This window comes from Amborella trichopoda, chromosome 1 (assembly GCF_054954075.1).
Source record: "Amborella trichopoda isolate Santa Cruz 75 chromosome 1, AtrichopodaSantaCruz75HAP2 v2.0, whole genome shotgun sequence".
NCBI classification, from domain to species: domain Eukaryota; kingdom Viridiplantae; phylum Streptophyta; class Magnoliopsida; order Amborellales; family Amborellaceae; genus Amborella; species Amborella trichopoda.
In genome coordinates this window covers 46,166,500-46,193,331 of record NC_142336.1, presented here as the reverse complement: position 1 = coordinate 46,193,331, position 26,832 = coordinate 46,166,500, and the positions used below count along the sequence as shown (strand labels likewise).

The 26,832-nt window shown below is 37.2% G+C and overlaps 1 protein-coding gene across 3 annotated transcripts in view; it reads right to left on the bottom strand.

Annotated features, from left to right (window-relative positions):
* The window catches only part of LOC18442262 (28 kDa heat/acid-stable phosphoprotein-like protein), a 31,771-nt gene extending 5,538 nt beyond the window's left edge, over window positions 1-26,233 (bottom strand). For 2 of the 3 annotated variants that reach the window (XM_011627983.3, XM_088868278.1), the window contains exons 1-6: window positions 26,169-26,233; window positions 25,991-26,088; window positions 18,201-18,238; window positions 11,587-11,649; window positions 11,376-11,459; window positions 2,807-2,841 (exon numbers count right to left, since the gene is read on the bottom strand). In XM_011627983.3, coding sequence (XP_011626285.1) covers window positions 2,807-2,841; window positions 11,376-11,459; window positions 11,587-11,649; window positions 18,201-18,238; window positions 25,991-26,057 — 287 coding nt within the window. In that variant the 5' untranslated portion in view covers window positions 26,058-26,088; window positions 26,169-26,233. Of the gene's footprint in view, window positions 1-2,806; window positions 2,842-11,375; window positions 11,460-11,586; window positions 11,650-18,200; window positions 18,239-25,990 lie in introns of all 3 variants that reach the window. The other variant, XM_020672208.2, reaches the window with a different exon arrangement.
* Between the last annotated feature and the right edge of the window lie 599 nt (window positions 26,234-26,832).

Below are 26,832 nucleotides of genomic sequence, written 5' to 3'. Positions count from 1 at the left end.
TCTTAAAAGTTTGTCTTAAATTAAAGAGGTTTTTAAGTTGGAAAAAGATAATCTTTTAGAAGGAAAGATTATGTTCCTATTTTTGTGGGAGTTGGTTTTGACCAAATTACATTATCTTTGACTTCTTACAATTTTGAGAGAAACACTAGGAAGTTCTAGAAGGTTCTTAATTGGTTTAATCCTATTTTGACTAGAAGTGGGTATGGGTCAAATATTAAGGGGGTAATGTTCAATATTTCTCCATAAATCATAATGGCTGATTTAAAGGTTGGATGGCTCAGATTTGTTTCTCTCACCTCACAAATTTTCTAAATTCCTATTGTTCAAGTTGTGTCATTGTATAGGTATCCCTAAAGGGGGACTCGTAACCTATAAAAGGAGTACACAATTGAGCCTCTCTCTCCTCCATGCCCCCAAAAATTCATCTCTCTCCATCTCAGCGCACGTCACCCAAAAATAAAATAAGGGGGGGTCGGCACGCCAAACCCTTATCTAGGTTTTTATTATTTGGAGAGAGGTAAGCTCAGCCTAAGAGTTTCACTGTTCATGCTATGCCCTAATTTGATCCTAGGGGATTCCTACAAAACCTAGTTGTGTTTTGACGATCTCTAAAACCCTAATTTAAGAGGTATAGCGTATGAAAGCTTCCGTCTCTGAAATTCCAGCAAGATCAATAGGATAAAAAGTGCATCATGGGTCAGGAAATTGGGTGTGAGATGTACTAAGTCTTGTGGTGGCAACCCTAGTCACAATCAAGTAAGCCTTCCCGGCTGTTGTACTTTTATTTTTTAGTCATATTTCCATTTAACGTGATTTTTCAGGAACATATTTTGTACTTAAATTGATAGTAAAAGATTGAATTTTGTTTATGGATTGCGTTTATTTGTTTTGGCAATAAAAGGAAAGGTATTAGGTTGTATTTAGGGTTTTATTTCTATGTACAGCTGTGTGTTGTGGCACTTGTAAGTGAATTCAGTTTCATTAATAAAGACAAGAAGATTTTTTTTTTTTTTAATTGTCTTGAATTCCACACAGCCACTCCTTTCAATTCGTTCACATTTCGAGTGGTTTGTGGAATTCAAGATTGATAAGGATATGAAGCTACCTGATGGCCATCGAAGGAGATGGAAATTTGTAATTTTTGCAGACCATGCCATGCCATACCATAGAGTTGAAGAAGTGGTTAGCTAAATCAGAAGGGGGCATAGTGAGAAAATATGAAGAAGCATATGATAAGATTATAGTAGCAAATCCAGAAGCCAGAAGCCAGAAGATCCATGAGGATTTTTGGGCCATGGAAGGAGAGGAACAAACATATTATTGAGGAACTACTAATCCACAATGCCAATAAGTGGGTAGACCATCAAAAGAATAATCACTAGGACACTTGAAAGATTCGTTGAACAATATCACACTAGTAAATTTTAAAGATTCAAGATCATTTTGATTTTTAAGACTTTTTGTGAAAAACCAAGCCTTGTGCTAGAGTGATTCCAGGAGAAACAATTTCCTAATTAATAATTCTAAGGCTGAGTTAATGAGAATCTATGGATCATATGGCTTAGGTGGTATCGTCCAATATAAGAATGATGATATATTTGAGACATTACATGGGTCCTAAGAAGTAAAGAGTTAACAACTGCACATGGGAAGAAGCACAAGCTCCGTTATTTTTCCTTTTTACGAGTAGCTCCAATACAGTTCATTGTTGTGTTACAAAGACATGGACATGTGTGTCACTGTCTAACACGGATACATGCATTGGAAAGCCAATCCCAAAAATGGCCTTTAAAATGCGACATGTCCATATACCATTTAGACAAGTAGGAAATAGAATTTTAGGTGACATTAAAGTACACTTTATAGTGAGTTCTCAACAAGAAAGGCTAACAAGAAATGGCCAATTCTAAGGTGTCAAACTCAGGTGTCATATCTTTGGTGTGTCAACAGATGCCAAAAACTGTAGACACTTGTGTCACCAAGCAAGTGAATATCAAGGGTGATTCATTATGCAAAAGGTGCAACTTTTACATAGATGTTTCACTTGCTATGTAGAGACAATGAGCCCAATTAACATCATCTCAAGTGTGGATGAAACTCCGTGGTCAATGTTCTAGCCACAGGGTTGTCAAGGGAGGATTGGGTATGTGGCATACTTTACCACCAAAAGTAAAGAAATGTAATATTTCCATCTTTGCAGTTCCACTTTTTAAGGTAATAATTTCCGATTTCCACCAAAAGATATGATTCAGGGAAATGTGTAATGACTACTATCTATTTTCATCTAAAGGAGTCATTCAGTGGAATTTGCCCCTCCAAATTTGTAAATTGTTTCCAAATCCTGTTTAACATTCAAAAAGAAAAAGAACATGCACATTTTTCACGACATGGAAACACTTGAGAAACCTACAATCCAACATCAAACAACATACATAGAAAATCTAGAATCACCAAGAAGTAAGATGACTCTCAAATGTAAAATAGGCATTATGCAATGGCCATAACAAGCATATCTAACAATAAATAGAAAGGCCAACTTCATGATTTGTAAAGAGCTAAAAAGAGTGACTGTGAAACTTGGAAGGTCGATAAAGATATTCAATTTAAATCAACTACATTATGTTCAGCATCAATGCGCGAAGTCAATTTTCCACAAACATGCAGGAAGAATGAAAGCTTTATTTTTTTCACTACATAAGTGGGAGAAATGGATACCAGTTTTTACAGTTTAAATAATGTATCTCAAGCAAATAAATAAAGTAAAATCTATATCAATAAATGAATAAAACAATACAATTCCACAAACCTTTCACGCCTTGAGAGCTCCGTTGTTTTCTCCACCTACACAATGACATTAGTGTCACTAAACAATTGCAAAGGCACTAAAGTGGACATAAGGACACATAAAAAAGTGCTCCAAACAAAAATATAAATCCGTAGATCCCTCCATTTTCTATCAATATAATCACCTATGCCATATTCCTGGTAGGCAACATCTCAAAAAAAATGTTTCTTAACAATTTATTGAGATAATGTTCTACTTTTTGCTAACAACTAATGTAGCACTGGCAAACCAAAATACGTAAGCTCAAGCCTCAGTATGAAATGCTGTAAATTTGTCACTTGATCCACTGATGACCCAGGTTGGCTAAACCATGATATTGTCAAGGATTTGGTTCACTTTCTTTAAGTATTAAGCCACACCATAAATATATTAATATTACCCTTAGTCCAAATTAAACCTTAACCAGCCCACTGATTAAGCTTCCTTTCGAGTGCTGTACTAATTTTAGTTTTCTGCACTAAATTATTTTAATCAAGAAAAGATCTACTGCTATTGAGCTCCCCAGATGCCACTAGTCATGTCCCCTTTGACCAGCATTTGGCTGCTATGATTATATACCCCACATACCATGTTTGATGTATTAGAAGCTTAACTAATTTGATGCTTCCTTTCTCTCAAAATATAGTTCAAATGGTCCTCACATGAATATAGAAAACAAGCAAAGAATCGACCACACTGTGGGTAGTGAATCCTGCCGACCCATATGAAAAAGTGTGTTGGATATTGTGGCCTTTAAAGGCCTTAGCTCATGTGCTCACCCCCGATATTGAGTGGGAGTTCAGATTGGTCGACCAATGGGCTCCACAAATGAAACAAGCCATTTGAGTGGGCTTTGTGTGATTTAGAGTTGCATGGCATGAGTGACATATTCAAGCGGGCTCTATGGATGTAGAGTGGGCGCAATTACTCTCACCTTGTGTTAAGGTCTATGCCTTGGCTCAAATGAGTGGCTCCACATCCTGGACTGGAAGCTTAAGTGCCTAGATGTATCAATAAAGTGGGTTTATGGGTAACATTCAAGGTTGGTTTCAGTCCAATGATGGATATTATCTCAACACAGGCAGACTTGGGATGGGTTCCTGTGTGTGAGGTAGGCAAACCAAGAATACGTGAGATGGGTCTTCTGTATGAAGGATGGAGGCCTGTGAGGGAAAAGACCTAAAGCCTCAATGCATCATCCCTCACAGCAATGTACACATGATAGCCACACTGACCAAGGATTGGTAGGACCTAGGATGGAATGGAATGCACATGTTGAATTAGGGGAGACCCTCTCCCAATGAATGTTGCGGGTCTAGGATTGACACATTGTCCTTGGGGTAACACGTATAAATATGGTAACTTTGTAGTTCCTCCAGGCCTTGCCGCCTTGGCTGACTTTGATAAGTCAATCACGAGCCCTTGTAATACAGACATGCCGGCCATGGGTATGTTGAGTTTGTTTGAGGTTAATTGTGATTGTAGGGTTAGTCAAGGACTGCCAGTTTGAGAGTTTATTCCATCACATGCACACTCTTTTACCAGAATTTCCCAAAGGATTTGCAAGAGTTTCTTTAGAGAAATAATTGGGTTTTATTTTCTCAAATTAGTCACCACAATTTTGTGTTTCGGAATTGGTTTTTAGAACAAAAGGTATTTCGTCATCATCACCATCTGAGCCTTATCCCAACTATTTGAGGTTGGCTACATATTCCCATTCCGCTAATCTGCTCTATCAAGGGCCACACCATAGTCAAACACAAGTCACTATATCTCTTGTCACTACTTCCATCCATATCCTTTTGGGCCTTCTCATTGCCCCTTTAATGCCCTTCACTTGAACCAAATTGTCCCTCCTAACTGGTGTTGTATTGGGTCTATGTTTCACATGGCCAGCCCACCTAAGTCTATTCCCTCTATAGGGGTGCTTCTTAATAGCACAGTTGTCATATGTGCATGTCGTGTGGAAGTTGTTGAGCCTTTAGTCAATGCTCTCACAAGCCTACAGCCATACACAGGAGACTACACAATTCTCCTAGCCAACACACATCATCCCTGAGCATCTCTCCGACCTCAACAAGAGATGACCCTCTGTAAACCCTTATTAGTAGTGCCACATGCCCAGGGGTAAGGGATTTGGACTTAATCAGTGCCATGAACCCCCCAACCCTTGGTCAGTCAACACACAATCCCACTTAAGTGCATAATTTATATAGATATCATTTTTAACATGCTCTCTAGGCCATTAAAGATCACAAACCCCAACATCATTTTGATAAGGCTAGTGCATTACAATATTTGAATATGGGTTTTGTATTTTTTTGGTATAATATATTATGCTTTGAATCATATGATATTCTTTTTCTTCTTTTTTTTCTTTTATGATATATTTACATGTTTGAAGTTGAAGGATTGCAATGTTTTGTGAGTATTTTCGGGTTTGGACCTATATCGAATTCTTTTTTAGAAAGCTTAGTGCAATACAAAATTTAGATTCGGGCATGATATTTTTTGTATAATTTTTTATGTTTTGATATCCTATTTTTGCTTTTTTACTCTTGTACATGTTTGAAGATGAAATATTTACTTATATTTTGTGAATAGTATGAAACTTTGAATTAAATTGATTTTTTGTGAAGATTGATATCCAAAATCAAAACTTACGGATATTATGTTACGAGAAAAAAATTTCTTGAGCTTTCTTAATATTTCAATTTTTTTTGAAACTGTTCTTAATATTTCAATTTTAAACTTCAATTTTTTTCTTGTGTTTTCTTATCTATCTTGTGTATTTTTCAGGTTTGTTCTGTGATTTGTGAATTACTGTGACTCTTGACTTGTGTAATAAGTCGTGAGTCATGACAATGTCTTCGACTGGATCAAGTAAGCATAGTGATCCGGAGTGGGAAGTATGTATCTTGTCCAAATCCCAACAACAAGAATAGTGTGGAATGTAAGTTTTGCAAGAAATCATATAATGCCGACATTAATAGATTAAAGGTTCACATAGTCGACTGCCATCTTTAGAGGGGATGTGGCCCCATGCACTCAAGTGCCGGCTGAGGTTAGCAGAGAGAAACAAGAAAGAGGTCGTGAGGAAAAGACATGAAGAAATTGTCAGAAGCGTAGATATTTTTGGAGTTCGATAAGGAGGAGACATATATGCTAGCGTTGGGCCTCCTAGTAAACCAATAGAGTCTGTGTATAAGAGGTTCCGATAAAGAGGGCCCATGGATTCTTACTAACCTCACTAATTAACTTTTTGAAGGCCCACAAGGTACTAATAGTTGGAGAAATAAGAGAAATAGAAGCATTAAGAATTTGATGGTGAATTGTCCATTAAGGACAATGTTCTTAACGTCTATTGATACTTATGACAAGTCCCATGATGCAACATTCATTTGTGATTTGGTGAACAAGTGCATAGAGGATGTAGGGGAGCATAAAGTGGTCCAAGTAGTGATCCATATGTACTCAACCAATATGACGGCCACTAGTTTATTGATGAAGAGGAGGCTCTACGTATTTTTTCGTCGCCTTGCACAGCACACTGCATAGACCTCATGCTTGAAGCGATTAGTAAGAGGAAATCAAAGACGACAACCATCAAAAAATAGAAGACTGTCACAATCTATATATGCAGTCACACTCATGAAAGAACATGAGTTGTTTTATACTATGTTTATCCTTTGTTGTTACTTATTTTGATTCTTTTGAGTACACATGTGATGTCATTGTAAGTTTTAGGAAATTTTCTGTTTTGGCCAGGACTTAGCCATGATGAGGAATTTCACCGAGGGTAGAGACATGCTGAGGCTTGAGGTGACTAGATTTGCTACCTCCTACTGGCCCTTGCAATCTTTGTAATAGTAAAAAGAAATGTTGAGGTTCATATTTGTGTTTGAGGACTAGACCAAGTCCACGTGGGCGAAGAAATCACATGGGAAAGTAGTGATGGAGATTGTCATGGACTCACAATTTTGTAATAGGTTTCAATATGCCTTATGCAATGTTCAAGAAGGTGGATGCGGCTGCCTAGGCAGGCATTCAGACACAAAGGTGGCCAGCATTCAGACACAAAGGTGGCCAGCATTGAGGGGAGGGGCAGAGTCTTGTGGAATGTTGGACCCCCCTTCCCCCCCCCCTTTTATTGTATATCGAATTGTTTTTCTATTTAATAAGCAATTGTTAAACTAACTCATAAAAAAAGAAATTTATGGGGATAAAAATTATGGTTTATGAATCATACAATTAAACTCATGAATAAAATTAAAAAAAAAATCATTCAGTTTGGGGGCAATGAACATTTTTCATTGAATTGCTTTCCCAAAGACCCAAACTAAATATCAAAATGGGAAAATAATCCAAATAGTTTTTTTTGGGGTGAATAATAATCCAAATAGTTGATAACATATCAAATATATATCATAAAGTATCAAAAAGAAAATACACAAAGCAAAGAATAACATCATAAGACATTGTGAAAAAATGAAAATACATAACCTAATAAAAAATATCAAAATATACCAACCTTCTTGAAATGGAATCGATATTGGCCAAACCGGAAAGTTTTGGTTCCCAAATCTCCTCTTTCACAACCACTATAAGCCTCAAAAGATAGGGGATTCAAGGAGGTTAAAAAAAAAATTAATCTCTCTACAAATCTTCAAATCCTGTTTTTTTCAAGGTTTTTCTCACTCTAAACCTCACTAAAAACGTTTTGGGGGGCAAGAATGGCCCCCAAAAACCTTTTCCCCTTTTTTTAAGGCGGGGGGGAGGGGCAATGGCGAAATTACCCAAACCTTTCCATCCTCAGTCTCGATTGTTCGAGGTGGCGCCTCAGCGCCTACCTTTTATACCACCTAGTCCACACCTAGGCAGTTTGAGAAAATGGCCACCTAGGCGGCAAGGCGGCTGATTTTTCTTTCATTGGCCTATTGTTTTTTTCAGCCATTAATAAAAGTACTCAAGACGGTTGATGCTGAGAAGGAACCCGCTATAGGTCACATTTATAAAGCTACAAAGGATGCAAAGGAAGAGATAAAGAAATTTTTGGTAATGATGATCTAAGTATGGGCCATATCTAAAGATTATGGAAGATAACCAGCTTGAGAGACCCCTACACTTAGCAAGGTACTACCTTAACCCTGTTCACTTTTATAATGATCATAGCATACATAGCAAGACTTAATTCTAAACTTAGCAAGGTACTACCTTAACCCTGTTCACTTTTATAATGATCACGTCATACATAGCAAGACTAAATTCATGGAAGCATTCAACGAATGCAGTATCAAACTTAACCCTAATCATGAGGTCCAGGGCAAGGTAACGGAGTTAGAAAAGTATAGGCCCTCTATTGGGTCTCTTGTAATAAGGCCAAGGAACAAGATCTCTCCTAGTGAGTTTAAAACTTCTTCATTTTGATTTCATGATTTGAGCATTAAATTTAAATTATATAGATACCTCATTTACAGCATTTACATTTATGTGAAATAGCTGCACAGTGGATGGGACCTGGGGGAAGGACCCCCAATTTGCGGCACATGACGATGCGTACACTGAATCTGATTTGTAGCTCGTCGGGATATGAGCACAACTTCAGCACATTTGAAATGGTAATATTACTTAATACTTACATACTATAATAGTTAGTCAGTTAGTCTAGTAGGTTAACCTATATTATGTTTTTCTAAATTTTAATTGTTCATTCAAATTTTATCTAATAAGTGCATGCAAAGAAGAGGAACAGACTTGAGCAAAAGTGACTGAACGACCTAGTCTTCGTTTTGTATAATCAATCGCTGCAAGAGAGCCATCAACAACTGGAGCACAATGAAAGGGAGGCTATTGAAGCTAACGATATCGATGATACTTACGAATGGCTAATTAATGCTGAGGAAGATGAGGTCTCCATGGAGAGGGCTTGACTTAGGGCCATGAGGCTGCTGAGACAACATTGAGCCCTGTGCGAACCACTCAGTCTCAATCTCAATCCCAAAGGAAGGGGAAGGGGACAGCAAAGGAGAAGTGGAAGAGGTCGATGGGATTGAGAGAGGAGGATGAAGCAGATTCCGAAGAAACAAGGGATGATGCTCAATATGTTGACGAGGGTGATGACTCTGATGACGATGTCATGTCATCATCATCATCAGATTCTACTCAGGAAGGGCCAGATGAACACTCCGAGTGGTGATGAGTGATGACATAAATTTGTTTTTGCCTTTTGATGGTTGACTTATCAATTAGGATATTTTTTATAAAATAACAATTGAGTTTAATGCAATTTGATGATATCTATGTCTCACACTCTCACTGTCTTTGTAATTTTCTATATTTTTTAATCTCTGGGAGCTTTGGGCTCTACAATTTCCCTAAGAACTCCTTTTTTTTAATCTCTAGAAAAATTGGAAATCCACATAACCATACCAACAAAGCACCATCCGGCCCCACAGCTCCACTTAATAACATTCAATGGTACCATTAAGTAGGCAACCCACAATCTGACTCCTTGAGTGTGTACCTCAGCAACTGAAGCATCCATATTTCCAAATAGCCAGCATAAAGTATGAAGAAAGTATCCTTATCATCTCTGAGAACTAATCCTTAAATTGAAGGCATAACCTTTAAAAAGAGAAAAAAATAAAATAAAAACATGAGAAAAGCATTGAAGTCAAAACTCAGTTTAATCAATGAAGTTTGCAAAAAGTTTGCTTACCTTCTTGACACTCTACTCCAAATCAGTCTTCAAAGTTTAGGCAGCCCGGGCGCCTAGGTGGCTCAGGCAGGGCCCCGAACCGCAGGGGCCTAGGAGCGTGCCTATGCAGCTACGCACCTAGGCGCCCAAGGCCCAACTAGAGGCCTGGACATGAGTAAAGCCTGGTTGACAGACTAGGTAAAGGTGTCAAGGAGATAGAGACTGCATTAAATCTGAGAAGATTAACACCTAGGAAAGAGAGAGAGAGAGAGAGAGAGAGAGACTGCATGAAATGTGAGGAGAGAGGTGAAGTATTAATAAAGAAACATGAGACAGTGGAGCGAGACTGCATCAAATATGCATTAAATTGGAGAAAGGGAGAGAGATGGGGTATTATTAAGGAAAAAGAATGGAAGGACGGTGAGTGCATAGGTGTCAATCTCCTGCATTAAATTTGAGAGAGTTGCATTAAATTTGAGGAAAGAGAGAAATGGGGGTATTATTAAAGAAGCAGCATGAAGGCAGTGGAAAAAGAATGCATTACATGGGGAGAGGGTGTGGAAGAGAGATAGGGTATTATTTAAGAAGCATGACATGATGGTGAGTTAAAGTTGTCAATTACATTAACATGTGCAGAGCGATTTTTTTTCTTCTTCTCTTTTTTTTTTGGTGTTTTGTGGAGGCCTGAAGCTCTTCTGCGTGTCAAAGAAAATGACATCTTTTTAAACGCAGACCCCCATTCTTATTGCCATCTTCTTCTCATTCTGCCCCAACAACCATTTTCAACCTTTGGGCCGCCGAACCACTGGCCACCTAGGCTGTTGAATCCAAATTTTTCAACACTGCTCCAAATGAAAGACCAAATTGTGGAAGCACACAAATGAAGACATTAATTAGTGGTCTCCACCTCTCCACTGATGATCTGCCTGAAGGTTCAGACAGTAGAATTGTCCTTACATGGTAATACTCCATAAATACCCCACAGACTCTTACTTCAACACTAAGTTGATGAGAACCATATCCTTCAGATCTCATTTGCTCAATAATCAAAGTGTTGTGGCAATATGTATGCAATTTAGTTTCAGATTGTGGGGGCAACCAATTTTGGTTTTCAAACTCTCAAATTTCCTGATATAATATTAGGTCTATGAATCCCAGCAGAGGTAACTTGTCAAATGATCATCCAATAGATGGATAGAGAGAAAAGTGAGAAGCAATAATTCAAATCAAAATAGCTTCGGAGCTCAGTAGTAAAACAAATAAGGGCTATGTGAAGAAATATCACATATTACAAGCAGCACTCCATGTGTATGACTGCAAATAACACGCAGTCTTTGCAAGTTGTCAATGTGCAAAGCACATGGGTCTCATGACATATTAAGCACATGTTTAAGCGCACACATTGCTGTTTCTGAATAAGCAATATACAGTGAATGGATTCATGCTCATAATATACAAACAAATTTCCCTCTTACTCAGTATGCATTCCTATATTTATCCAGAAAATCATAATGTCTTCACATGTATTTCCTTTTAATATTCCAAGTTCCATAACTATCAGAGAACCATATCCACTTGGGAAGCAATGTCAAACAACAACAGAATATGTGAAACAGGGTTACATCATGATGTTGGATCAAACCAATTTGTGCATCTAAAGAACCACAACATACTTCTCAACTCTATTAATGTGTATAAAGATCCTTAATATTTTCATCCTTTCTGCAAACTAGAAGTTCTTTAACGGAAACCCATCTAGGCTACAATCAAACAAAGAAACCCATCAAGGCAATATACAGAGAGAACGTAACTAAATATTCACAAGGTGCTTAATTTTGAGAAGACATGACTTACATCAACATCTCTCGCTTTGATAGATTTTGGTTTCACCAAGTTAGGGTTATCAATCTCAATGACACCTTGTGCTCCTTTTCTTTTCTGCAAGCATTCAGAACAAGTTAGGAATACCAAGTATGACCATCTAATATAAAAATACAATAAAACGCCTCTAATTCAACAAAGTAACATCTCTGTTAACCCTAAATGTTAATGGTACAGCCCTGACCTCGGTTCCTTCTTCGGATTCCTCTTCTGATTCCTCTTCTACCTCTTCTTCAGACTCTTCTTCCTGGTAATGTTTAAGAACAAAAAATAATCCTCTTATATCAAACTCAGGAAAAAAAAAACAGAGCGAACACATTTATGGCATCCAGAAGGGAAGGTGACACCATTTTAAAAATGCATATTAATTACTCTCCTTTTAGTAATAAGCATCTAAGTTGAGCCATGAAATAAAACAGCACAATCATAAAATAGAAAGTTGGATAGGGGATAATCTGAATAAATATAATTCTCCAATCATGAAAGAAATGTAATTTCTCAATCAACAAATTATCTGATTACTACACAAATCTCCAGAGGTACCACGCACACCAGCCCAAAGGCTGGTGTCGGGTGTCGAACATTGACATGTGTTGAGACTCCTGTGACATGGAGAGTGCATTAAAAGAAAACAGAACTCACTCCTTGGTCAGAACCAGAGAACTGTTGAACCGAAATCATGTGCTTTACCACTTGCCCATCCTCCGATTTATGGTTAAATTGGGAAAACTTTATTAGTTGTTTGGGCTGCATTACTAGATGTTTGGGCCGAGATAAAATTATGACATTTATAACAAACCAACACACGTACTGGTCTCCATGTAACATTGCATATTCCAAGAATAAACAACTATGACATTTATAACATACTACTCTTACTGGTCTCCTTGTAACCCTGCATATTTCAAGAATAAGTTTGCCCCAAGAATGTTCCTTGCGCTAGCAAAAAGAACAGAAAACACTCTGAATCCAACATAACTGACATAACTTACAATGATATGAAAATAATTTCCCATTTATCACATTTTATGATCAGCACACATATGTCAAGAATCAGTTTACCAATTGTGCCCGCCCCTCTTTTCTTACAGCCAGTCTCCAAATTCCTCATCCCCCACTCAATACTTATGTATCATTTGATCCAATGATTCAAAACTCGGCTGAGTCCAAGTTACTAAGACTCCGCTCCTTGCTGAGCCAAGTACTCAGGTCCAACTCAAGCCACCTAAAAAACTAAACTAAAAAAATAACTAATATATAAAACTATGGAATCAATGTATAAAAATTATGTATGTCATTTGGATTCTTTATACAATGTTTTGCGAGTTTTCCCTTATCATATGCCCTATCTTTATATTTTTCCCCTTTTTGTGGATTTCTATAAAATATCTCCAAACATAGATCAATTTTTTCTAAGTCCATACTTTATAATCTTTTAGCTTTCTTGGACTTTTTATGTTGCCTTTGGTTTTGTTTCAGTTTTGCAATTTTTATTTTATTTTTAAAAAAAAAATTGAAATTTTTATTTTTTAGGGTATTTTTATCTTTGACTTGCTCAAAGCAAGTTAAAATACACTGATTTGATCAATGTAGACTTTTTAATGATTTTTTTAGTCGAATTCAACGTGATTGGTTCTTCTCTTTTTCCCCAAATGTGTTCTTTCCCTTCTCTGGCAGTGGTCAGCTGAAGAAGAAAATTCAAAAGCTATTTTTTCAGTTCACCTCACTAAAATGGCCTCATGCTCTTAAATAGTAGCAACCCAACATAGGGCATCAATCAAAACTCACCGTAAGAGTATGTATGACACCCACGGGAGAAGTAACTCATGGAAAGACACAAAGGGCCAGCATCGCTTCTGAATACAACAAATTAATATATGCATACCACTATCATGTGCCTAGTTCGATGGACAATTGTCTAGGAAAAGTTAAGTTACTAAAGGAGGTTTCTAACTCAAACAAGGACATTTAGTCAGTAGAAATAACTCAGGAGTGTAACCAATCATCACTTGTATGGTGAAACGCCCAAATGACCAAAAGGCCCTAGCATGGATGAGAGCTAATTGGGGCAAAATATAAGAGGATGTGCACAAATAGAGACAAGAAAAAGTGCATTTTCAAAACTACCCCAAAAGAAAAAACAGACGCATATGAAAACAAATATACATTTGTATGCTATAACAAAAGCTGATGCATTTGCTTCAGATGGACAGGGCACCATGACAGACGTAATCACATGGTCTAGAGATTCCTAGAAATGACCTGTGGGCATGAATGAGGGACACGACATCATATTCCTAACATCAAGTTAGTACAGGTGGGAGAGTGGTGATATTACTTGATGTGGCTAAAAGGTATGGGCTCAAATTGACGAGAAATACCCACAATTCATGTTTATTTCCTTACCTGCACTTTCCAAGTAAGCCTTCTCTTATCCTTCACTCTTGGGGCTTAAATTTATATTGCTTTTCCATGTCCCTTATTTGATTAATCCCAGTTCAGCAGTACACAAAGTTCAATGGAAATTTCACTTCCAACCTACCATGGACTTCAACTATGGTTCTCAGATTCCCACTTGACATTCCCTCTTTCCACCAACTACCAATGATCTCAATTATACAAGTTCAAACACATTTTAATTCCAATGTGGGCTTCCAATTAATAGCAATATCTAATTCACCTTGCTCAAGATCCAATATCGAGTAGAAAATATTATAACAAAAGACAGCATGAGTGACAACAAGATGTAAAGCTCTCAGTCTTACATTGATGAAAATGTATGTAGGTACAACTTGCTTGGGTATTCAGAAGCAAAACCTATGGTTGACTGAGAATGGACGGATGAGGATCTAAAAGCACCACTCCCAAAGATGGGAGACTTCACATCAGCAACACCAATAATATTAAAAAATATGACAATGAACAACAACATAAACAACAGATATTACTATGAAAACAATAATAGTAATCGTTTTTTTCTTTGATTGGTAACAATAATAGTAACATTTCCTTATATGGTACAGTGAATCACGCACTAATGCAACCAGAATTACCAAGTATGGTTGAAGTTTATTCAAGAGTATAGACACAAAGAGGATGTACACAAGAGACAAAAGAACAAGGAAAAGAGAGAAAGAGAGAGAGAGAAAGAGAACAAGCCAGGTATAAAGGAGCCTCCAAAGGTAAATATGGTTTCTCAACCCACTTCCTCCTTAGACAAGCAATCAGATTCTTAAGTTTGCGAAGATATGAGAAGAAGAAATCAGGGTCCACCAAAGTTAGGTGGATGATATCCTCCACAAGGTCCACTACACTCCAACAAACTTCTTGTGTAGCCCACCTAATTATTATGAACAGGTCATTATATACCATCAGGGAGCCTAGAAGCATGAAGGAAAACATGTAAGGCCATTCACAAGATGCAGTCACTTCCCACATTAGTCAAGAGTCAAGATACAGGGGACAAGAACACCTTTCACACATTTCTAGCACAATATTTGAAAGTGCTCCCTAACCCTGTTGAACAGAGGTTTCTAAAGGAGCTTCTACCAAAATTAAGCTTTAGAGAGCCCATTTGAGGAGATGGCAGCATCCCCAGTATCTGATAAGGTCATAAGCCCCAATTCTTTGGAGTCCCCAAGACTACAACTTCCTAAATGGAAAGATAGCAACACTGTAAAAACCAAACAAGTCCATAATCTTAGGAAGATCATGTAGAAGCCCCGAAGGATGGCTAGAAGGCAGAGCTTCCACAAAGAACCCTCTCTTGTATGGTCCATGTAGGGGATGCATAGCATCAAAAGAAACCCACCAAAATGACATCACCCAACTCACCCTCAAGAGATCAAAGCAAAAGCTCCACATTTCCCTAGAAAAAGGGTAACAAATAAGATGATAGTCCAACAATTATTTGAATTCACTAGACATTTATGGATAATTTTCAGGAAGCCTTGGCCGTAGATTCCAGTTATCAGAAAGTGAAAGCTGTGAGAGAAGCAGTGATGCCCTGGATAAGTCAAGTTTGCCATGTCTAGGCCCTGATAATCACCCACAAGAGCAAGCTAAAGAAATACTTAATCAAATAACCCAGATCAGAATACCAAAGACAAAAAACCCCAAAAAAAAACAGATTACTATTAACCGAGATTCACTTTTCAAATAAAGATAACTGATCCAGCAGCGCTTGTCAAACTTTCCATCTCTAAGATTCCTCCTGAAACAAGGACACCGCAAACCTTCCAGGCACTCAACTCAAAAGAATCCTAATCAGAATAGTTAGAGTTGGATACGAGGGGCAAGCCTGCATAGATGCTTTCCCATGCATTAGTTTAGTTTAACCTGTGCTCTCTCATTCACTTTGGGCCTAGCCCTTCACTAAACTTCACCTAATTGCTCCTCCACACGCCTAACACTCTGGAGATCCAGCCAAGATCTATCAATCAAAACTGCAAAATGCTCATTTGTTGGAGATCTTCTCTTCACTTGAAAGGAATGTGTAAGCTCCCAATTTGCAATCCTAGCCATAAATCTTCTTTGATGGTTGATGGTTTAGCGCCAAGGTATGTAAATGGGAAACACTGACTATGTCAAGTAATTCAATGACCATGGAAATATTGAAAGGATGCATAAATCTTGTTTTAATGTGCCTCACAATATATGCTTTTCGAAACATTTGTTACATATTTTTAAGGCATTTATTTTGAAGCAGTTTCAATTCTAACTACAGATTCATTTTTTATGGATCCAAAGAGATTAAGATAGGAAGATTATCTTTAGGAATCGGAAGAAATCATTTCATTTCTAATCAATATTTTTCTATTTTCTTTTTTCTTAGGGGGAAGGGGAAGAAGGTTTGGCTATGGTTTGGCTATGTACTCCATCGTAAATATTTCTCTATTATGTAATATTTTATTAGGATATGGTTGTGTAAGCATAGGTAAAAATTAATAGGATTTCTTTTTTTTCCTTGGCTGTTGTGTTTTGCATGAAGGCCAAATAGTTGGGTTTCAGTTCTATTGCTTCTATATTGGATAAAGAAAAGGAGAGAGAACAACTGATGTTTTTAGGTCTTGCGGAAAGATCTTTAAAGGTGCTCTTCCTTGCAGGTCTAAAGAGAGAGAGAGAGACAAGCCAAATGTTTTAAACTTTGGGTGGACTATCACGCAGACCCAGAAAAATGATATTGTAACTCAATCCCAACTTATTCTCAGTTTTTTACTTTCTTCTATAAACAAAAGATTTATGCATTTCATATAATGCATTAGAAAGGATTTGTATATCTTCTTGACTGTTCAACACTATCAATTGTAAATGGTAACACTGAGCACTGATTGTTTCAAGTAGTCTAATTTACTGATGACTAACGAAGAAAAACTCCTAGCTTCACATTAAGGAAAATACTGCCCTTGTGTAACATAAATATCTCAAGATCGCACTAGAAACAAGCAGGAAATCTTAACGTAACGCAGGTCTATGCAAACTGCAACCTTGACCGCAAGTGAATTGACAGGAGACCCCTACCAATAAGAAAATCATATTTCAGGCTATCAGAAAAGCCAAAATGGATAAAATGGACACTTCAAAAGTGGTCAACATCATTAGTCCTTAGTTTTTTAGTGTCCATTGTAATAAAATTTCAGAAGAATCTCCCCTTGATCGAAGTCAATTTTCAGTAACTAATTTGGGAATACTCTTTAATCCAGTTAACCCCTAAAGGTTTAGGTCTGGTTTCAGAGTTATAGGAGAGAGATTAAAATTAAATATAACAGAAAGTACAAGGGACTTCAAGGCACAAAACGGTCTTTCTTTTAAGTGTTCAACACCCCTGACTCGGAGAAGTTCACAAGAAGCAACAGGTCATAGGAAGCACATTCCTAGGATACAACAGGCCCGACAGAAACTGTCACAAGATCTCCAAGTTGCAATCTTGATAATTTTTAAAATCACAGCTCTTCTTGAGTTTTTAAAATCAAATCCTTAGAGATTTCGACAACCTTTGATTTTACACCAATTTTGTGAAAACCACCTTATGATTCTTAGAATATACCCCCCTTAAAAATTTCCTTGTTTTAAAAAATTTGAAAGCAGAGCATACGGAATTACAATCTATTAAAAGAGATAAGAGGTTCCATCTGAAAAGAGAGAGCATGCAGCCTTGCAAAACCATGTCAACCTTTGAAGATAACATGTGGAAGGTTAAAAAAGGAGATTATGTCCCCCTTAAAGAAACAAACTAGACATGCGTATATCACCAAGAGGGGGTCCAAATGACCCCCTCTACTATAGCTCACAGCAAATAAGCCCTGTTTGCTCACGACAAATAAGCTTGGCTCGCTTCCGGCAAACATGATTTAGCCATGGCAGTTTTCTTTTAAATTAGAATGGTCTGCAGGAAGTGGATCGTGGTCTGACAATAAAGATAAATCATTAGGCAAACTACAAATGGCATGTATGCCAACAGTGTCGATCATCCCTTTGCATGCACACACGCATCACACAATTCCATTCTTCAAGAAATTGTCTCAACAAAACATGAAAACCCAAAATTTGTTTTGAAACACAGCTTACACAAAATATAACATTAACGAGATCGGCATCCCCACAAATTAAATCCAATAATAATACAAAAATAGAATAAGCATTGCTGATCTCCAGTTGCCATTTGGGAAATAACATGTGAAATCGAAAGCTCCTCGATGCAAATAGGCAACATGGAAAAAAAATATCAAGGAGAACCAGGACATGACCATACATATTTTCCAAAGCCTTCCTACAACCTTAATGAGTATAGTAGTAAACCTGTCTAAAAGTGCGAGGTCGGGTAGAGGTTCCAGCAACTGCAATGTTAAAAACAAGATAACAAAGTGAGGTAAATTGGATAAAACACAGAATAATGACAAGACAAGACATGCAGCGCATATTGTCATTAAAATAGTATTTGGACTCATCCAACTGCACAGTCTTTTCTCTTTTATCATTAATGACATGAATGCTCATGATGTAAAGCAGCATTTAGATGGCCAAGAAGACCATTAATTTGGCAAGCAAGGACATTTACTATCATGGAGAAGAGGAAATCTCGATAAATGCAAAATACTTGAGCCCAGTGATAGTTATTCTAAAGATAGACGTAGTGGGAAGTAAGCAGCAAGCCAAGAGAACAATAACTACCTTTGCTTACTCTACTTCACAAAAATAACTTAAATAATAGAATAAAATCATGCCTAAAGCTAGAATTAATTTTTTTATTTTTTTGATAAGTGAATCAAACTTGATCGTACATGCATAATGCACCAACAAAAGAAATTGAGCTTATTAATCATTGTTCAATGGCTTCACGGTCAAGTTTATCTTTTGGGGAACCAGAGTTTCATAATCACAATTCCTATCCATTTTTAAACCACTTGGGGTGTCCAACAAACCACTTTAAAATGTAGTTGAGATGGATTTCATTCAGTCCTAGAGTAGTAACAAGTAAGTATGGTTTTGGTTTCAATTGGAAGGCCTTTGGTTGGTCAACATGACATCTGCGCTTTGGAGGAAGATTGCATGCATAGAAGTGTTCATGAAGGACATATTTAAAGATGAGATAGGACCCAAGTCTTTTTTTTGTGTCTGACTTCTGTTTGTTTTTCCCTCTTATTATTTTTCTCCCCCCCCCCCCCCCCCCCTCGGTCTGGTTGCTCGCATCTAGAGAAAATAGTCATGGAACTGTAGTTACCAGCACACAGTCTATCATATCCCATTTTGTTACAAATCTTAGGAATAGCTCGATAAGTTAGAGATCGTCTTTGGCTATGATAGAGTCTGTTTAAATACTTTCTAATGGTAGATTATCTAGTTTCTTATGTATTTAGTTGTAGTTATCAAACCTCTAGTACTGTATTGTGATCTTTTTGGTCCATTCTCCATCAGACCTGTGCCCACACATTACACGGTAGCAGGGCTAAAAGCTTTTAGTTGTTTTGGGAGGCACAAGCACCATCCATTGGACTACTTTGAATTCTTATCCAACAACAACAAGATTCATCTTCAACACTATGGCTTCCAACCCTTGGACATCTGTAGAGTGCTTAGAGAAGTGGATGACATCCATGGACCATTGTTCTAGCATTAGACCTTCACTATATTTTTTGGAGTTTCTCAGTTGACTTGGTGGGGGTTTTCTATGTTATGCCACTGTCGGTTTTATACAATTAAGCATTGCATCTAGTGTCTCCGAGGATGAAGACTTTCGAATTTGCGTCTTGTAGTCATCATCTGTGTTCTCAAGGAGGTCAAGAAAAGCCATACCTGGAAGTCAAGAAAAGCCATACTTTTGATATGTATATGTATATATATATATATATATATGTACATAAATGTATGTATGTATGTATGTATGTATATATATATGTATGTATGTATGTATTTTTTTTCTGTAAGACTACAGTATTAGATCGCAAGACCTTGTAAAGGGTGAGAAATAGAGGACCCCACTCAAGCTCTTCTATGAGAATCTAAAGCTTAACTATGTCACTGGCTATTTGAAGAAACCAACTTATAAGGTGTGAGTCATCATATAAGGCCTCCAAGACATGAATAAATAATTGTGCTCAAGGCAAGTGAGATTTTGTGCCTCAATCGTGGCAGAAAAACTTACTACTTCTCACTAGGCTTAAAGTGGCAGAGCAATTATCCCCTCACTTGCTCATAGTTGAAGGCAATTTGCTCTTCTTTTAGGATAACATTTCTTCCAGCATTTAAAAAGCTAACAAGGCCAAGTCGGCTTCCAGAGTCTTGAATTGCTTTCGTGAATCTAGCCAAACCCGGCAAAAACAGAGTATTTAAAATTACCCAAAAATGCGAAAATTTAAGTGATATTCACCGTATGACCTTAAGACTGTCAAAAATAAACCCTAAGCATATGTTGGGGTTAGGCTTCACATCAGTAGATATGAAACCTGCCAAGTAGGTTTGAAACAAAACAAAAATTTGAATTCTTTATTTTTTTAAAATACGTTGATGAATCTCAAAATTTGTTTTTGGATATAAGAGAGTGATAAAAAATAGGCCCTGGGAGCCAAATTTGGGGCTGAAATAGCCTTATATGATCTCCCAAATAGTATATTATAGCCTGCACTTTTCGGTGGATGAAAATAACCCAGAAAAAGGTCAGACTCGATTGGGAAGCGACCCCAGTTTGTCAGAAAATTAGCCGATTCACTGGCCCTATTAGCTGCCCGATTCAGAGAACTCCAGACTAGGGGCCCAACAAGTCCAAGTGACTCAAGAAAAACTAAGCATAACTCGGCCAATTTTTTAAATATTAAGCTTGACAATAGATATTCTGATCCAATTTTATGGTTTATGTATTATCAAGGGTACAACCCCCGTAAAGAGACTATAATTGTTCACCAAATTGTGCACGTCAATACGTAGTAAAAAAATTGCTAATCATCAGAAGAATAAAGATATTGGACATTTGTACCGAGGAAATATCCTTATTATTCATAATTTCGTATGTTTCTATCTAAAGACCAAGATGTAGTTGATCAAACTTCTTTGTCAATAGGATATTTGTGTGCTTAGATCAGTGCTGAAAAATTCACCGAGTCCAACTCAGACTAGACCGAGCCGCTAATGGCAAGCCATGAAACCCCCTACTCCCCTCAAGGAGCACTTAAGGTTGCAATAGCCCAGCCAATATCTGTTTGAAATGCAACAAGTTCCTAACAGATTCGCCGTCTGTCGGGACTTGCGGAGTATAGTCGTATTTACAGCTTAAAGGAAAGGTGGGGACCTAAGATCCTCTCTGTACAGTTACCTTCAACCAATCTTCAAAATGACCTGGCATTTTGTGTCTAGGGTTGTTTTTGCATCCTCTATCCATTGTTTTTCAGATTCAAGAGAAAACTCAAATCTCACATATTTGAGAGGTAGAAATTCTCTATCTAGGCTTCGGCCGAAGTTCAAACCTTGTGAATTCTGTGCAACCCTATCTCAATCTTGGTTGGAATTTGTTGCCTAAGCCTATTTTTGAGTTCTTTATCAAATCATAGCTTATTTCTCACCAAAAAAAACCAATTAAACATCTCAAGTTTATGGGAACTTGAAAATTGAAACACTATTTTCCCTAAAATTTCAAGAGCTCGGATCAACTAGTTCCAACCTTGAATTCCGAATCTAGCTTAGGGGTTTCGATTTGCGGTATTTGAGGACCCTTTGACAAAGATAAGCACCAAGTGCAAATATTTGAGGATTACCATCAAAATTTCAAGTTTCATTTAGTTTAAATTCATAAGTATGAAAAAAAAAAATCACTCAAGGAAAATCTTAGCTATTATTGTATTTTATTGCGCTCTCAAAAAACAAATGAGAATTCAATTTTTATTTTCATTTCCACGTATAGAGAGAGACTTTTTGCACATATATGAAGATAATATATTTAGGCATTCATAATGTCGGTTTAAAAAAAATGTCTATTCGAGGATAGCAATTAGGATTCTTATAGATTTTTTATGCATTCAACATATTACCTCTCATAGGTTCAGCAAATCAATTCATATTTTGATGCCTAAAAGGATATTTTTCTATAGATGTATTATCATAATAATAGTATTCTTTTTTAACTTAATGTTGGCATGTTGCTAATGGAATATCTTCAAAGGTTTTTTTACTTTTTAGTGCGCGTAGTATGCCTAAATAGTTTCCAAAGTAGCATTTCCTATCAAGAACTCAGTGATTTGACCTCTCTTATATTTTGCCCCCTAGCGACCGGGGGTTGGCATGGCGTGGAGTGCGCATATTGTGGGAAGGAGATGTCAGAAGGTAACCATCACTTAAAACATCATCTTGCCAAAGATTAGGGCGATGTGGCATAAGGCTTGAGTTATTATTATGCCGGACTGTGAAAGGGACAGTCATCCACTCCTGCAGATCTCTCCAAGAGAGTCAACATCGGAAACTTTTGTTTAGGATGATTGGTTCGAGAGGATAATATAGTTCAGGTGATTACAGATAATGCAAAGAACTACATCAAAGCATGGAAGTTGCTCATGAGAAAAAGCACTAAACCTGTTAAATTGCTAACTGCATAGACCTCATGTTAAAAGCAATCAATGAATTGAAGCAAGTGAAGGGCTAGGTTGAGAATGGAAAGCCTATAACAAAATCCATGTACAATCACTCCTGCATCCCTAGCCTAATGAGGCTGCACTGCGAAAAGCTACCACTAGATTTGCGACGTCATACTTCACTATGAAGTCGATCACGAAGTTGCAATTGAGATTGAAGTGGATGGTAACATCTAAGCAATGGGTTTTGCACATCTCTAGAAGTCAACCTGCAAGTTTAAGTCAAAGGAGTTATTGACAACTACAAGTTTTGTGATAAGTGTGAGCAAATTGCCATTGTCGCTGCCCAACAATCCTAAAGTTGGTTGACCCAAACAGTGGAGCTTGTCATGGAATTCTTGTAGGAGGCACTGGATCGTGAAAAGCAAGGTATACAAACCCATTGCAAATACCACAACAAAGTTTATAAGATCAATGATGAGAAGTGGGATAGCACATTGCACTACCATATCCTTAAAACAACTAGCTTACCTCAAGTTTCAACATATATTTAGTTTTTAACTTGGGATTTTTATGTGCCTTGTGGGTTATGGCCTAATTGACCTGGTCATTTATATCAATGTATTCAGGTTTCTTCTTTAACCCAGCGTATCACTTCAAATGGGCCAGAGAGAACACCTAGAAATCATTAAATGGAAGTAGTGCATTAGAAGATTAAAGCGAGATGAGGACAAATCCAAAATGAAGCCTTGAGAGAGGTAAAAAATCTTGTTTAAAATGTTAACCACTGATGATCTTTAGCTTGTTGTAGCTTGTAAAGCAAAAATCTGTACTTTGTTCTTTTAGCTTGCTTTATATATTGATACACAAGACAAATATGGGTTAAATCTCACAAGTCGCACACAGTACCTAGGTCAGCTTTCAAATCCCATAAGTTGGAATTCATAACTCATAGAGTATTATATTACAACTAGTCTGTGTGATTGGATTCATGTTTAACCAAATTATCTTCTCTCTTTCAATGAGATGGTAGGAGATACATGGACACGACACCCCTCACTTACAAAGGACCATAGATGCTATCCTAGGCCAAACTTATTCTGTTGTGCAGTACAAGAAAAAAACTTGACTACATTTTAAGCTGAGGAAAAGGCGGCTGAGGAGGAAAGTGAAGAATCACGATCCAATTAGCTTGGATTACCTATTTGAGGAAGATTATGATGGTGGAAAAAAAAGAACTGGTCATCAACGCGAGAGTTATTTAAGAATTAGTAAATACAGAGCCAAAGAAGAAGCAATGAGAGGGGGGTGTTGAGGAGACTTAGAATGAGGCACAGCTAGAGTAAAATGATGGGCAAGATGTAAGGGTTCTAAGGAGAGACAAGGTAATGAGCACTAGGGCGAAGGGGGTGGTGAACACAGGGGCTGGAATAGCCTTGGCAAATTTGAATTAGGGTGGCACAGCTAGAGTAAAATGATGGGCAAGATGTAAGGGCTCTAAGGAGAGACAAGGAAATGAGCACTAGGGGTGGTGAGCACAGGACCTGGAATAGCCTTGGCAAATTGGAATTAGGGGCTTCCCATCCCACCATATCCGAGATGTTTAAGAGGGTACCCTTCCCTGACACTCAAGATGGTTATGAGTTATGACCCTCTATAATGTTCCTATTTGAGTTAGAGTGTGTACTGATATATTAATGTATTGGTGTGCCTTTTGTATCTTTATGTTTCTCTGATTCTGCAAGAGTATGACTTCTATAATTGTGTGACTATCACTCTACAGTTTATATGGTTGTTGTATATAATTAACGTGATCTTTACTCTATAATACGAAGTGGGAACCTGAGAAATGATGGGATTCCTTTGAGTCCGCACTAGAAATTTAGAAATTATAGTACAATCACATGTTACATTAATTATCACATAATTTCAGCTAGTGCAAGCCAATAAAATATTTTTTATCATTTTCCATTTTAAATATATATATCATGAATTTTTAAAAACGTAAAAATTATTTAAAATTCATTTGTTGGTAAAATTCATTTGTTGGGAGAAGGAGATTTTTCATGACAACTCAACCAATAGAGTGGACTTTTCAAGCCAACTCACTCGAGACCCATGGCAAGTTCCGAAGCAATTCGGAGTTCACCACCCCTGATTTAGATAGATTGAGAGGATGTAGATAGACAGAAAATATCATGTAACATCACTAGAAACGGGGATCATCAGAGTCTAATGTGTATAACATGGGGATCCATGATCCAACTAAGGCAAGAGTGTTGTGATGAAAATCAGGATGTGGGCTTTGTGGCATCAGCCCTTTCAAGAAAGCAGCTAGTTGGTTTACCACCGTCACTTGAAAACGTCCTAAACGTCCTAAGGCCAACTACGTTATTGAAGCAACGATACCTTAAAATATGCCTAGGACCAGCTATAAGGGATAGATAAAATGATTGAGTATAAAAACTAATTGAAGACATCCCTCGTTAATAAATACCACACACTTCAAATTAAATTTCAACAATGGAGCTTCACAATTCCAAAGCAATAACAGTTAAACAATACCACAACTTCACAAGAAAAATATGATTTTCATTGGCAATTGGCAAATCAATAAGAGGGAATATGCTGTTAGTGACAAATTAGTTGTTACAATTATCCAAAAAAAATTACTAATCGTAATTATTTTTCACAGATAATGGCTACAAAATTCACAACTTCAAGTAAACAAATATATTTTAAAAAACCCAGATATTGACATGCTCCTTACACAGTAGCTGTCTTACATAATTCAATCAAGGTTTTAACTCAGCTCGGGCCTTCGATTCTGCCCTGGTCCAAGCCGAGTTACACGCCCCACTTCGAGTGGACTCGACCAAGTCCCTCACTTATGAGCACAAAACTGGCCCAAATATCCATTAAAAATTTAAAATTTGTCGAAAAAAAATTAAAAATAGGAAAAACTAAAATAAGTAGTGGAAATCATTAAAAGCCTACAAAAAGTGAAATAAGTATATAAAAGGTGGATGATTAAAAAATTGATTTATAGCTTGAAATATTCTAGAAAATAAAAAAAGGGAATAAAAAATTAGGGCATATAATAAGAAAAGTTTACAAATCATCACAAAAAAACACTAAGAAGCATATTTCTAAATCATTAATTGGGGATTCTTTAACCAAATTTTTTAATCTTTTAAGTTTTAAAGTTAACTTAAGAACGGCGGGTTTCGCTTGGAAACTTGCCTCAGCAGGCTTCTGAGTCTGAGTTACTCCGCCTCAGACTCGGCCAAGATTTAATGCCAAATTGAATCCTTTATGGAGCCAATCAATCATAACAGAAACGAAATTACGAATCAAACAGAAACACAAAAGCTAATTCACCGATGCAACATATAACACTTCCAAATATGTTAATTTTTTGAGGATCTAGATCGACACCAGATGAACCAATAGAAATAGCGCAACAATAATCACTCTAAAAAATATATGAAATAACAAGCTTTTGGGAGTCGTTAGAGATAAAGAAGAACGTACGCATCTCTTCAGGAGTGGAGAAGTGCCTGCGGCCCGTGGGCTTCCCCTTAAATTTTCCCCTCCCCATAACTCAGCCTTCGCGTGCGATGAAAGCTTATCTGCAACGAAGACAATGATGATAACGAAGGAAGAGGGAGAGAGACAGAGAGGGTTTTGGAGTTTGCGTTAGAAACCCTACCCAAGCTTTTGGAGCAGGAGGGAAAACGTTATGAGCCGTACTTGAATTCTCGGGGAATTTGGATTATTACCGGCAACAAGGAACGAGCGTATTTATTTAATTCATTCAACATTAAGAACGCTCTTTTGGCGGACAGGTGCCGTGGTCCGCCTCCCCCATATTGGGACCGTAGGTCATTCGCCCATTTGCCTTGGTTTCCGCGTCAAAAACATAAAAACTTAAAAAGTGTTGAGAATGGGTTGGATCGGGTCGGTTCCACCCAAAAATCTGATCCGAAAAGTATGTATAGAATTGGATTAAGATCTAATCGGATATGTAATATTTAGATCCAGATATGGATTTGGATTCGGATCCAAACAAATTATTTTATAACATATAACAAAAAATATAATATAACATGTGAAAAATTATACAATGAGGCCATTTATCTTTAGTACAAGGTGGTCACAATTAATCTTGACCATTAGATGTGAAATTAGATGGCTACATTTATTCCATCGACCAAGCTCAAACGTAAAAGGAAATTTGCTCGAACTTTGGGACGCACCCAAGCTATCATATTTGACTTTGACATTATATGGTTGTACACAATTGTGACCACCTTATATAAAAGATAAATGGTCTCATTGTATACAATCCCAATTCATATATGCATATATAAAAA